Genomic DNA, 15526 nt, shown 5'->3' on the forward strand with positions numbered 1-15526 from the left:
GTGGCAAACATACAGTCTCTGTAAACAACATACTGCTGTATTAAACAAACCACTTCTGTAAACCAAAGACCTACATGTATAAACCAACACCTCTGAACAAAAAAAACCTCTATAAACTAACCACTCCTGTAAACTGAATACTTCTGTAAACCAAACCATTCTATAAACCATATAGCTCTGTAAATCAGATACCTCTGTAAACAAAACACCTGTAAACCAACCACATCTGTAAACAAACACTGCTGTGAACCAACTCTTCTATAAACCAACACTTTAATTTAATACATATGTAAACAAAACATCAGTAAACAAACATTTCTGTAGACTAAATACACCTCTAAAACAACCACTTCTGTAAACCATTCTCCCTGGTGTTTGATTTACTTTGGTTTGACTGACATAACATATTAAAGTGCCTGTGAAATGGCTGCTATTTTCAAGCCTAAAATTATCATTTGATACATAAATATTATTAATTTTTATGTTTCTAAGCATGAATTATTTTTTTAAGTGAAAAAATGTGTTTTAAACTCAGTCTACGGCAACTTTATTTTTGTGTATTTTAAAACAAGGCTCCTCATTAGCTTCTCATTTGCATACAGAAATTCCCCTTGTGACGTCAGAAGGGGAAGTCGCATGGCAGCTTGCATTGCCGATACGTGTAAATAAGGCAAATTTCTTGTGCAGTTTTCTCATCTTTGACTAAATTGTCACTTATGTACTTGTTCGTCGAGGAAGAATGGACCATAATGAACACATAGTATAAATTTTTGTTGCATGGGGTTGAGTTAGATGTGAAATATGTCCGTTCTGGTGTAGCTGGTCACCGTGATCGTCACCGACACCGGCGCACGTTTGTACACTGTCGCTGAACAAAATAGAATTTGACATCGGAATTATCTCGTTATTTAGCAGGTTACTAGGCACGTCACTACACTGTTTTATTTCATCGATCGTCTGAGTAAAACTTTCAAAATTAAAATAAAAGAGAACATATTCTGACATTCTAAACATTAGACTATAGTGATCACTATAAAATAATTAAAAAAACGACAAATCACAGTTACTAAATAAATGACAGCCACGTGGAAATAAATTGACTTTTTGTTGAAATAGGTGAACGCGTCGGGTCACGACGAGGGCAAGTGCGTTAAAAGCAGCGTTTAATTGGATAACAAAAATAATCGAGATCGACACACATACAGATAAATTCAGAGTGGATTCGAGTTAGCGTGATCCATGGCGTGATTGTCATAATTATGACATCATATTAAAACTTCATTTGGTGGAAACACGTCGACCAAGCCCGAATTCTAATTTCATAAATTATTACGCAGATCAAGCTGCAAGCATGGAGGTAAAAAAGAACAGAGGTGTGAATTCGACATTCAACACCAATCACCAAACAATTCAGAAACTTTTAGCCTTCGAAAATGAAAACAATTAGAAGTGTGTAAGGGCTGTGTAATTTCCTGTTTGTCCGACGCTTCGTTTTCGTGTCACTGTCAAAATTATTGCTACCTTTTACCTAACAGGGACTAAACGATAATCACGATCGCAAACACTTGCCGGACGTCTCTCTCTCTCTTCTAAAATCCGCCTCGGTGATCATGGGCTGGTCCGGAATCTATTTCTTTCAAAAGTGTTGCGCCAGGTTTACGTTAAGTTGATTTTGTCCACTGATGTCGCACCTTCGGATCGATTAGAAACGTGTGAATACATACAATATGATTATACGTTTCACTGCAACTGCCCACAACACAACACAACAACTAAAAACTCTCTCTCTCAAAAAAAAAATAAAATAGACAAAAAAGAAAAAACGCCGACCGAAAAATGTAAATCGTTTAAAACTATACTGAATGACCAGTGTTATTACGGCTCGGGGGTATGACTTCTTCTCACATTTTTGTCATTTGGTGGCGCACTTTCCGCGAGAGTCGGAAATCCGGAAACAGTTGACCGTTTCAGGATAGGTGGGTGTGGCTACAGCACGAGAAATATCCCAAATTTACTTGAATACGAGTAATCATTTTCAGTGGGACACGGATCTAAAATGGGAAACGTGAGGGTGGGCATTGCACAGGCACTTTAAATGACATGTTTGTATTGTATTTTGATAGGATTGTCTGCATTGGTGATGATGGTTATATCAGTGACTGTATAAATGTCATATTAAAGCAAGCACAATGTGATGCTGGTGTTGATACCAAGAATATCAATTTCAGTCCTGCACGATGTCTTCTACCAATTGGAATCATATCAACAGGTTGGTCCACTAGTTATAGATTAGGAATATTCAGGTCTAGGTTGACAGCAGTGGGTTGTGTTGGGGTTTGGCTGGGTGCTTCACCCTTCACGTATGCTTGTTTTGCCGGACTATTTAGCCGCTCACAAAGAATACATTCAACCCCTCGCATAGGCCTTTTTTTGCCACTCGCAAATGATACATTTTTATCCCTTTTATACATTTTATCCTATATGCAATTTTGTATTCAACACTTTTTGCTGCTTGGTACTCGCATATGGGACTTTTTCTAGGTGGTACATACCTGGTTCATGATGTCACTTATGTCAAAGACTATCTATATATTCTCTATATTCTTTGCTTATATCAACCAGCTCAACAAACAAAATAAACTATTAAGATCAGTGCATATTATGAGTACTTATTTGTGGTGGTTTTTTGTATAAATAAACATATTTTACATTATAATCCCCAATGCAATGTTAAATCATATACTCTCCAGTAGAGAGTCTATAGTTAAATATTTGCTCTGTTAGAAGTTTTTTTCCAATAGAAACACACACAAACAAAAACTTGTATTTATTTGCATCAAGTGACTTATTTTGATTACATTTGTCAATCACTTAAGCACTACTGTTTATCATCTAAATATATGATGTTTTATGCGATGAAAATTGAGGTTATAAAAATTTATAAATTGAAGAGACAATTGCAATGTTAGTTTCATTGCCAACCGCCTAGGAGTCTTTATTGATAAAATCTTAGAAATTTGTGCTAATTGTTAAATGAGTTTTTTCTTATATTTATTATTGTCTTTGACAGTTTTGTTACTTTGTTCGTTTTTTGACCATAATTTTCTCAAATTATTTTGAGTCAAATAAAATTCTATATTGGTAATATTTTGCATGTTTTCTTTTTGTACAGGGCCACTGGATATAATATCTTCATCGAGTTGTGGAAGTAGTGATCCAGTACAAACAGCATTAAATATTATCTTTGGTAAGTATATATATGATATGTATCTAGTGTGAATATGAGGTTATTACGAGAATACCTCAAAGTATGCATGAAGACAGTACAGCTGGTGTACCGTATCAACCGATGTGCAGCAGAGGTCGATGCGTGTACTGTCTTCGTGTATACTTTGAGGTATTCTCGTAATAACCTTATTATTATACATCTTTTCCTTCCAAGGATACATCATGAAAATGCCGAAATACAAAAAGTTTAGAACAGAATCAGCGAACATCAGCCATGTTTGTTTTTATTATTAGAGGATGCTTACAGTACAGTTCTCGCGAAAGCTTTGGCTTTTGTGGCATCATTGTCGCCTACGCATGGCTTCATTGTCACCTCAGCATCACATCATTGTGGCATCAGCTTCACGTCATGAAAATTGAAGCTGTGTTCACCTCGCTTATTTTGTGGCATCATCGTGGCCTCAGCTTCGCAGTCTCATGGCATCAACATGGCATCAGCTTCAAAATATTGTGACATGAGTACCGGTATGACCTCATTATTTTCACACGGAAAGGCAGTAGAGAAAAACATGTGTACAGAAGTTAGATATGTAATAGATTTGAAATTCAAGGCAGTAAGGGGAACAAAATAACATGACCAAGAGTAAAATGACATTTTAAAAAGATATTTTGTTTAATTATTTAATGTTGCAAGTATTGGGTACCAAAAACTTTGTGAAGTACATTGCAATCTGCAAGGTGACGTATTGTGTCATATTGACTGCAAGGAAATCACACGATGCAATCATCGTTCGGATACAACACAATTTGCTATACAAAATGAAACTGTTCTTGTTATAAAATTACCTTATTTTCGTTCATTTTATTTGCTGGTAAGAGATTAAGAGGTAACAGATTCAGATTCCTCATTTCGGTGGTATTTTACTGTGTTTCGTTTAGTTTTACCCGAGTCCGATCCCATGCCTGGACTTACTAATACATTCAAAACACATGCACGCCGCCTGGTGCGTCGGCGTTGTCGTCTGCCATCTTGATACAAAGTTCCAAAACAAGTGCGTACATTTCTAACTATGATTGGATAGTTGTAGTGGCGTAGGTCTCGTAAAATTTTACATCCAATTTTCTAAATTAAGTCACGATCAGTGACCTGAGCTCGATCTATATGTACTTTAAAAGTATTCTCACAAAAAATATTTTTGAATAAAAACGAGCCACTTGCCCTGTAAAAAATCGAATAGTACTTGACATGCAGAAATAATTTATTGGGCTTCAGAAAAAAAACGTGTCCATTTAGTTGTAGCCGTAAATATTTGGTGACCAGTCGATGAACAATTTGAAACTCATGATACACACGAAAGTCCTTCGATACTGAATATCATCGACCCCAATCTGGTTTACCTTATTTCCCAACTTGCAAAACTGATTTGTATCTCTTTTTTTGAACTGAGGTCAAATCCCAGCCGTTTGTCAAAATATACCGATGTTTTTCAGTGAATAATTGTGAAGCATGTCACAGCACAAAAAAACTATGTGAATCAACGCTGGAGATTGGATGGTACAATGACCCTTAAATTAGCGTCAAATATGCTTTGTTACAACATCATTGATTGGCTGAGAGTCACCTGATCAGAGCACGACCTAGGTCACAGAACCATATTTGTCCGTATTATCAACGGGACTTTGCGAGAGATCGATATTCCAAACAAATTATTGGGACATGGTCGGTAGACATTTCAAACTAATGAAATTATTAACGAAAAACAAGATTTTTCCAGATATTTACGAACATACTGTCATACCAAATATATGCAAAATTGACAAATACACAAAGAGATATTAAGTTTTATTTTAGCCTTAGAAATATTTCGGCTTGTTTTCTCCTTGGGGGAAATAACATTATTATACAAATTATACAAATTGTAAACTCAACACATTCAGGAAAAGAAACCCAGACAACTATGTCGTACTTCTGTTGAAATACATTTTGTAGCAGTGCGTCACGTCAGAATATTGTTTAAAATAAAATAGTCAATCCCAGCCAAATCTAGGTCAAAGGGTCAGATAGCGTGCATATAATTATAGATAGTTAAAACAAAAGGTATTTGAACTTTTGACAAATCTAATATTGTAATGATTATTTTGTTTGACGTGTATCGTTTGTTGATGTGACCGCGTTCTATCTGATCTTGACCTTATTATTTATACATCAATCTTCATGATCTAATTAAATGGTTTGTATAGCCCTGAGCAGGATGATAAAAATTAGGGGTGCTTTCTCACTTTGAACTCTCACATTTGAACATGTCCACCATCTTAGAAATATCATTTTTGTAGAATTTGATTTGTAGTTTGAATTTCCTAATAAGGTAGTATGTGGATAACGGTGAAAAACTGCAAAATTATGGTATTCTGTAACTGATGGAGTGGCGGTGAATGAAATATAGTAATGCCTGATATGCCAGACATAAATTTATTGTTTTGGTACAGCATGCAACTATGTTCAAAATTGAGTCTCCTCAACATGATTTAATTCTTGTACTTCAAAAGAACAATGCAGATTTATTTTACATTGTGAATCACTATAGTGGGCAGACTGCTTGTGTAGTGGTGTTATATACAATGCCTGGTTACCATTTGAATAGGACAAGAGAATGAACTGACCATTAAGGAGTGTTGACTGCCCAAGCCTTTACAATAAGATAGCATGAAAGATACTATCCAACCAACAATTGGTCAGCTTCTCCATCTTATGTTTGAGAGTGTGTTTGACTTTAACTGGATTTGATCAAATGACCTAAATAATACATAATTTTTCAGCTAGCTACTTCTCAGTAATAGGGTTGACATTGGTGCCAAGTGCATAAAAGTGCATATGTTCATATGTTCAATCTAACATGTATGTCCTGCCTCGCTACTTTTTATCAGTCTTGAATTTTGCAAATAACTAGGAGATCAATACCTTATTCTGTCCTATATACATTGTTTCAGTGTAAAATTTTTTTGTTCTTTTCTCATGTCTGGCAGCCTCTATCTCTGAACTGCAAACCATGTGGACTGTACGTGCCAGCATGGTAAAAGAAAGCGCACATACAGCCAACATTGCTTGCAATTAAATACAGCTGATAGATTGTATGATTCCCCATATACAGGTAATTAGATGAATTCTTATTTATGTATATGCTAATATGGTGAAAGATAGCTTTTGATGCTTGTAGACATAACTAATATCAGTACGATTCCCCCATATTGCAGGTAATTAAGTGAATTGCGAAACTATCACATAGAATATGGCTTTTTAGCTTTACTGTTACTGGGCTCCGAGAGTGTAACATTTTTTCTGGTCTTTTGGTCTTTCCTGTTGAGCAAGTTTGCTTCAATTCATGTGGTGTGTCAACATATGCCATATAATACAAATATTGTGTTGTATTATTTTCAGGTGATATGCAAGCCTTAGATGCCTGTAGTTTATATTATGATGGGCAATTCCAGCAATTTTGTTTCACAGCTCTCTCTGGATTTTATAGTGACTGTATTAAAAAACAGAAATGGCCGGTGCTAATTAAAAATAAATATACAGTCGCTGCAAAGTCGCTTGTCAATCTTGGGTAAGTTTGCTCCTACTGTTTCAGGCTCTTGTATTAGAGATCAAAGTTAAAAAAAATGGTTGTCCCAGCAGGTCAACCACATTGAGAAACCTGTTATCCACCTGAAAAATTGGTTATAAAATAAAACTTTTTAAGCTTTTGAGTTCAAAAAATTAACGTAAATAGTTTTTGGCTGAAACACTATTCTATTTTGTGTTGGAATAGACTTTCATTGTAACAGCAAACAAAATTTTAGTGTGTGCTACTGTACTGTACTATAAGAAAAATTGCCAAATATGCTGTGGCAGTTCTTTCCTAAATCTTGGCCATATACAAAATTACCACGACAGGATTGGTCTGAATAGCAGTATTCACTGCTATTAATTATTCATGATGTGTAGTTTTGGAACCTGGAGTGGAACACTTTCAAAACAGGAAAGTAGACGTGCACTTGCGCAATGAATTCTACATGTCAGGAAACACATGCATTATAGTTGCGTAGAACAGGTCAGATTAAAAGCTGCCATTCTTATTGGTTACCAGCTTATAAGTCATGCTACTCATTAGCATATTTATTACGTCAAAAACATGGTGACAACTATAGAGGGCATGGCAGAACAGATGAGTCGTGGACATTTTGTGTCAACCCAGGAACTTGTTCTTAAAGGGATTATATAAAAAAATATAACTGCCATGAAGTAAAGCATTTTTTATTGTTTTTTTAAAAACAAGATTTGTGAAACAAATTGGGTTATACTGATTTTTAAGCTAGAGTAGATTGATGTATGAGAGTAATGATAACAATAGAGAATGACCAAGACTCGATCTACATGCCAAGAACTACCGTTCTTACTTTTTATGGAATAAGCAGTTAGCATGGCTAAAACTGCTTACTCTTTATGGAATAAGCAGTTAGCATGGCTAAAACTGCTTACTCTTTATGGAATAAGCAGTTAGCATGGCTAAAACTGCTTACTCTTTATGGAATAAGCAGTTAGCATGGCTAAAACTGCTTACTCTTTATGGAATAAGCAGTTAGCATGGCTAAAACTGCTTACTCTTTATGGAATAAGCAGTTAGCATGGCTAAAACTGCTTACTCTTTATGGAATAAGCAGTTAGCATGGCTAAAACTGCTTACTCTTTATGGAATAAGCAGTTAGCATGGCTAGAACTGCTTACTCTTTATGGAATAAGCAGTTAGCATGGCTAGAACTGCTTACTCTTTATGGAATAAGCAGTTAGCATGGCTAGAACTGCTTAGACCACACTGATTTAATTTTATGGATGACATCCTCTGAAGACCCCAAAACTAATGCGAGAGGGCGAAAAAAAAAAAATCCTGCCAAAAAAAAAAATTGCTGCTAAAACCACAGGACTACAGAGTTGTTATTACCAATTGAACCACAGTGTATCAAAAAAACAACAACAAGTCTTTATTTGTAGGAGGCACATGTTGATGTACGCATTTCGTACTGTATTACTGTCACAGGTATCATCACCTTTGATTTTGAAAAGGCAAAAGGATAAGGCAGATGTTAGCTTTGCCAAAGGCATACACATCAACTCAATAATAAAGAAAAACTTACTGTGTTGTATTGAAAAAAAAAATTTAATTAAAAATGAACATATTATTTTTAATACAAGAGTGCACAGAACACGAGAAAAACAGTCTCAATATTTATAGTACCCAGTTATGTGCTGTACAGTCAAAATAAGTAGTAATTTTAATAATGTGTTTTTCTTTATAGTGATAATGACTATACCATAGAATTTCTACCAAGATGGGATTTAGTAGCAAGGAGAGACACAAGTCCATGTAGAACTCGGTATGTACCATGTCATCATACTGTAACTACTTTTTATAATAATGTAACAAATTTTCAAGAATTTTGTGAAAATCTTAACATTTTGTAGCAGTGAAAATGATAATAACAACTTGTTGTAATCAGCGCTCTCCCCAGGATTTTGTTATCACAATAATAAAGAAATACATTTGATAGCTGTGGTGTACATGATGTATATTGTATGGTATGTGTAGCATTCTATGCAGGTACAGACCTTCTCTATTCACTACGTTCAGTTACCCACCATAGACTTAGGTAAGTCAATTTTGTGCTTAACTCTTTTCTCTAGACCAAGCGCTACCCGATCGGTGTGGTGTCGGGCACCGAAGCCAGCAGAGACTGGTGTGAGACCTCCCTTGGTTCCTTCTCCGACCCCAGTACCATGAATTCTTGTTTGATGGAACGGGCAAGGGTGGATGGCTGCGTTCCATGGAATTTTTCAGCAGCTCAGTCTGAAACAATTGTCACATGCAACGTAATATTACCGTAATTGGTATAGTACAGGTGTGATGGTTCAAATACCAGATGTCACATGCAACGTAATATTACCGTAATTGGTATAGTACAGGTGTGATGGTTCAAATACCAGATGTCACACGCAACGTAATATTACTGTAATTGGTATAGTACAGGTGTGATGGTTCAAATACCAAAATGGCAACAGTAACATAAAGACTTCCCTGGCGGCAATGATAACATGCAAACACGGAGCCAACAGATGAGGTTTCAACTGGTACTGGTATTATTATACTCTGCAAATATCAAGTACAATAACGTGGTAAAACTCCACTACTCCAATAACTAGATACTTAAACTCCAATACAATTCAACGAGATCTCCGATCTGAACTCAGTGCAGAACAACTCCCCTATATATACCCCCACTGTCTATAAATAGACCATAACATCAGCATACATAATGAGTCTGGAACTTACTACAAATTCCTAGTTCCATTACCTTCTATTGCCTCCGACAGTGTTCTATTACCTATTCAACCAGTTTCTAAAAAAATCTAGAATATTCCACCCCAGACACAGTACGGTTCTAGAACATTCTCAGTGAACATTCTTGGTGTTGGCCAAGGGCAAGCGGAGTAGACCCTAAGCTGTGAAAATGCGACCTAAGTCGACACTTGCTAGCAAGAAGCAGTCAGGAGGCAAGCGCCCCTAATCTTCCGGGGGAGGGAAGAGTGGCAGCACGCCACCAGGAAGAAGGCAACAGGTGGTGGATCCTCCTCTTCCTCGGGTGGTCGTTGCCACCCCACTGCTCAGTTGACTGTTGGCCAGGTAGCTGATTTTGCGTCCATTTGTTTGACGAGTTAGGATTGTCCTATGCAGCAATTGCCATTGAGAACTCTTTGGGGACAAGACTAGTCGATTGACCTGTTATTAGGAGACTTTTCACTGCTTTTCATTATCAGAGGCCTAGACCCCAAACTAAGGAACTGCTCAATTGGGTCATGTCGGTTGTGTTGTCCGCTCTGAGCAGACTGCCCTTTGAACCACTGGAATTAGCACTACTGAAAGGTTTGACATGGAAAACAGTCTTCTTTCTAGCTCTCGCCCCTGGCAGGCGTCGTGGATGGCTGTGCCATCTTTATGGACAATGAAGTTGTGCTAAAGACATGAATCTGGTTTCTCGCCAAGAACCAAATCCCAGGGTACGATCCACAGCTGATCATCATCCCCGTCTGGACAACATTGTCAGACCTCTACACAGGGTCTACAGAGACACCAAGTATGAGTGCATGAGGTTTGTGTGATTGCTAACTCATTAGCTCTTGCGTCAGGTGCCCTCTCGAAAACGTACTGAGGGCAGGCTTCTGGAGAACGCAAAACTATAACCTTAGAGACGCGCAATCCATTGAGGAGGTTCTTTTTAGGTTAGGTCCTGTCGTAGCAAGTCTGATTTAGATTACTGACCCAGCCCGGACGACCACAGGGATCCTTGCGCATAGGCGATAGGACAGTCTCGGTGACAGATTTGTGCAGAGAAGCATCACAACAACAAAAGCGAGGAAGAAACCTTGGACGTTTTTTTCCAGGTCTCACTTTCGGTCTATGCACCTAATGCAGAACTGTTTTTGGCTTTAATTTTCTTTTCTTTTGGGAAGCTACATTGTAGTTATCCCCAGACTTTGGGTTTGGGTCTAGCATCCTTGGGCAAGATAAGACATCGTTTTTTCACTGGTCTTAACTAGGTAGTAATCATAGGTGAAATTTTGTCCCAGAATGGGGCACCCTTTAATTTGAGTACTCCTTTGCTTCTGTTTTAGCTTGGAACCCACAATTTCTCAGCGTCAGACACTGCCTACAGTTCAAAATGGTCATTTTGACTGACTGGCGTTTATGGTGGGTAACTGAACATAGTGAATTTAGGCAGAGGGTTTTTCAACCCGCAAATTTACATAGTTCATACCCACCATAGACTCCGGGTCCCCCCAACCACCCCATTTTCCATAGCGATTGACTTTATTCCTCATATACAGAGAAAACCAAGGGAGTAGCATGAGGCAAGATGGTTGCTGACTTCTTTGCCTTGGTCACGTGTTATGTGACATGGAAGACAATTTATGAGATCATGGGGCTTCCCCTGACCGAGATATCTCTGTCCATCATTGGCTGAATCGCATTTTGACTGACCGGAGTCTATGTTGGGTATGAACTATGTGAATTGGCTCTGCCTAAGCTAAGGGCAATTGTAATTGTGCTACTAGCACTTTCCCAATTTTGTTTACATCGTAACTGAGAGTTGCAATTGGAAATCAAGAATGAAAAGAACTACATGATTTGAAAAAAACATACAACGAACTTTACAAATACGTGGATGTCTAACATGAACAGTACTGATTCAAAACTAAGGACTTTTAAATTATTCAAAAATATCATTCAACAGGAAACCTATTTTCAAAAATTCAATGACAGAAAAGAAATAGGGACACTTGCAAGATTTAGAATGAGTGGCCACAAACTGAAAATTGAAACTGGTCGCCATCAAAAACCTAAAATACAACTACAAAGCAGAATTTGTCAAAACTGTTTCAAAATTGAAGATGAACAACATTTCACAACAGAATGCACTTTATATGCAAACAACAGAGACATTCTATATGCAACAGCCAAATCCTGTATATATGGATTCCAAGATATGACAAACAATACTAAATTCATACAAATAATGAATAATAAGAACACTTCACTAATCAAAGAAACCATAAAGTACATCGAACAGTGTTACAACATAAGAAATACATTACCGACATAAATAAACAATATATGCCATATTCTTACATATTGTAAATTGTCTTACTATTTACGGATAGTTTTATGTCCGCTCAACTATGTAAAAACTTTATTAACTTGTCAACCAAAAAAGAAATATCACATTATCTTTACGGTATTAATAAAGAATTCTATTCTATTCTAATAATAATAAAAAAAAAAATTAAATTACTATTATTATAAGGGAGTAATCAAAAATTGCAAGGTGACAGTGCTCCCCCGTTACCTTGTTTACAGAGAACTTCACTGCTGGAATGATGAACAAAATAGTTAGAACTGAACAGATTTGTTGTGCCTTTGTTGCGCCAAGAGAATTGGTCACATCAATTTATTCAGATATTGTTTTTTTCTACTTAGTAATACAAATATTGTTTCACAGATGTAAACATTGTTCTGCAGTTGAAGACTACCAAGTTCTACACGGCAATACATTCAGTACAATCTATAAGAATAAGGAAACACTAGTAGAAGTACCAAATCATGTCAAGAAAATTCAAGTGCGAAGTCGGACACCAGATCAACCACATGCTAGTAAATCTGCCTGGTTAAATGTTAATACTTCCATACCAAGAGTACAAAGTTCTCCAAATTTTCCATGTGTGGACACTGTAGATCCTGTACTTTTACCTAATCCAGTTGCTACACCGCCAGAACTGCCATTGCAGTCACCACCATCCTCACATTTACAGTGCAGTGGCATTGCCTCTGCTATGCCACATGAAAGCATCACAGGTTTGTTTCTTTAATCAGTATTTCTACACACAGTAATCTTATGTGAATATGTTAATCATGTGTAAATACCAATATAGATGATTTAAACTTGTGACATTTGGTTGTATGTATGAATATAGACAAATTGAACCAATGACGTTAGATTACAGGCAACTGCCGCAAACATTACAGGAATAAAATGTTTTGCGCGACATATCTGGGTGCGTGTAACAAGTCGACAACTGACATATCACACTTTTCTCATAGTTTATGTGATCCAATTTTAAAAATATTCTGTATCAATGTGGAGTAGCTGCAATGTGGATGATTTGAACCAATTACATTCGATTATATGTACAAATGTTGATGATTTGAACCAATTACATTCAGTTATATGTACAAATGTTGATGATTTGAACCAAGCCATTCGGTTGTATGTACAAATGTTGATGATTTGAACCAATTACATTTGGTTGTATGTACAAATGTTGATAATTTGAACCAATTACATTTGGTTGTATGTACAAATGTTGATGATTTGAACCAATCCATTCGGTTGTATGTACACATGTTGATGATTTGAACCAATCCATTCAGTTGTATGTGTACAAATGTTGATGATTTGAACCAATCCATTCGGTTGTATGTACACATGTTGATGATTTGAACCAATCCATTCAGTTGTATGTGTACAAATGTTGATGATTTGAACCAATCCATTCGGTTGTATGTACAAATGTTGATGATTTGAACCAAGCCATTCGGTTGTATGTACAAATGTTGATGATTTGAACCAATTACATTTGGTTGTATGTACAAATGTTGATGATTTGAACCAAGCCATTCGGTTGTATGTACAAATGTTAATGATTTGAACCAATCCATTCGGTTGTATGTACAAATGTTGATAATTTGAACCAATTACATTTGGTTGTATGTACAAATGTTGATGATTTGAACCAATCCATTCGGTTGTATGTACAAATGTTGATAATTTGAACCAATTACATTTGGTTGTATGTACAAATGTTGATGATTTGAACCAATCCATTCGGTTGTATGTACAAATGTTGATAATTTGAACCAATTACATTTGGTTGTATGTACAAATGTTGATGATTTGAACCAATCCATTCGGTTGTATGTACAAATGTTGATAATTTGAACCAATTACATTTGGTTGTATGTACAAATGTTGATGATTTGAACCAATCCATTCGGTTGTATGTACAAATGTTAATGATTTGAACCAAGACATTCTGTTGTATGTACAAATGTGGATTATTTGAAACAAGACATTCGGTTGTGTGTACAAATGTTGATGATTTGAAACAAGACATTCGGTTGTGTGTACAAATGTGGATGATTTGAAACAAAACATTCTGTTGTATGTACAAATGTGGATTATTTGAAACAAGACATTTGGTTGTATGTACAAATGTGGATGATTTGAGCCAATGGTATTTAATATTACAGGTATGTAACAATAATGTGGATGATTTTGTTTGTTCTAAATTATTTCAAGCAATGAGATATGGGCTGATTACAACTACTGCAATATGATTACAGTATTATTTATTTGCATAAATTTCAGGTAGTGGTAGTGACAATACGTGGCATACTGTGAATGGCTCATATTTGAGTATTGGTCTGTTCATAGTACCTGGTATTTGTAACATTGTACCTAACTATGGATTATCACCATACACTCATATAGCTGATAGTAATGCTGATCTAGTGGTTGTACAAACTACTACTAAGACTAATTTTTTACATCATCTCAGAAAATACAATACTAACAAAGATCCTGTAAGTAGAGTATCATTTATTTTAATAATTTATTTCACATTTGTTTGTATAGCGTTCGTGACGCGATTTCCGTTACTGCCTGAGTGCATACTTTGTGGTATTCTCATGATAACCTCATTATTATAAATCTTTTTTTGCTTGTAGTGATAATTTATGAGATTTTAGACCGAAATGACAACAAAAAACCATTTGTACTAAGTGAATGTTTGCATGAGTGGCTGAATTCTGTTTTCATTACACACTATAGCACTTCTGTAAATTAAGGAAATTGTTCAAATGTGAAAACAACCTGGTTATATTGGTGATGTTGTTTACAAAGAAAAATTTGGGCGTTTGAATGAGTGCTAATTGTCGGTAGACAAATTCTATTTTTGGTGGTAGATGTACAATAATATGAGGTTATTACGATGATACCAAAAAATTATGCGTGAAGACTGTCTGAGTGCATACTTTGAGGTATCCTCGTAAGAATCTTTATAGTATTATACATCTTTTCCTACCAAGGATACATCATGGTAATGCCGAAATCCAAAAAGTTTAGAACAGAATCAGTGAACTTTGTGTGAAGTCCGGTCAAACCCTGGTTTTTATTATGAGAGCATGCTTACGCGCATAATTGGAATTCGCATTTCCTAATATGGTAGGATGAAAATACCCAGTAAAATACCGCAAAATTATGGCACGGTGTAACTTATGGCGTTACGATGACAGATGTATAATAATACAAAGTACCAGGATGTGTCATGTATTTTTTGTTGCAGTTTGATTTCCCTTTTATTAATGTATACCGAGTGAAAGCAGTGCGCATTTCAAGCAGCTCACCTGTTGATTGGTCAATTGATGGTCATGTGATACAGAAAAACAACATAGAAATCCGGTAGGAATAGAATACATGTTACTTTATACAGAACACTTGATTGCAAAGTGTATTGGGTAATCTGTATGCAGATTTGAATACATTTCATAGTTAACCTTTTTACCACCAGTTCCCTCTTTTCATCACTAATAGTCCCGTTTATAGTCTGCACTTTCCTTCAGAAGTTGGGACAAAAATAAACAAATTATTC

At 36.1% G+C, this 15526-nt stretch overlaps 1 protein-coding gene across 1 annotated transcript in view; it reads left to right on the top strand.

The window, feature by feature from the left end:
* The window catches only part of LOC102802499 (ceramide kinase-like protein), a 29619-nt gene that overhangs the window by 12203 nt on the left and 1890 nt on the right, over positions 1–15526 (top strand). The window contains exons 5-11 of the mRNA XM_006824983.3: positions 2124–2269; positions 3173–3247; positions 6665–6833; positions 8563–8640; positions 12319–12671; positions 14245–14459; positions 15221–15336. Coding sequence (XP_006825046.1) covers positions 2124–2269; positions 3173–3247; positions 6665–6833; positions 8563–8640; positions 12319–12671; positions 14245–14459; positions 15221–15336 — 1152 coding nt within the window. The remainder of the gene's footprint in view (positions 1–2123; positions 2270–3172; positions 3248–6664; positions 6834–8562; positions 8641–12318; positions 12672–14244; positions 14460–15220; positions 15337–15526) is intronic.

Source organism: Saccoglossus kowalevskii, chromosome 7 (assembly GCF_978046115.1).
Source record: "Saccoglossus kowalevskii chromosome 7, keSacKowa6.1, whole genome shotgun sequence".
NCBI classification, from domain to species: domain Eukaryota; kingdom Metazoa; phylum Hemichordata; class Enteropneusta; family Harrimaniidae; genus Saccoglossus; species Saccoglossus kowalevskii.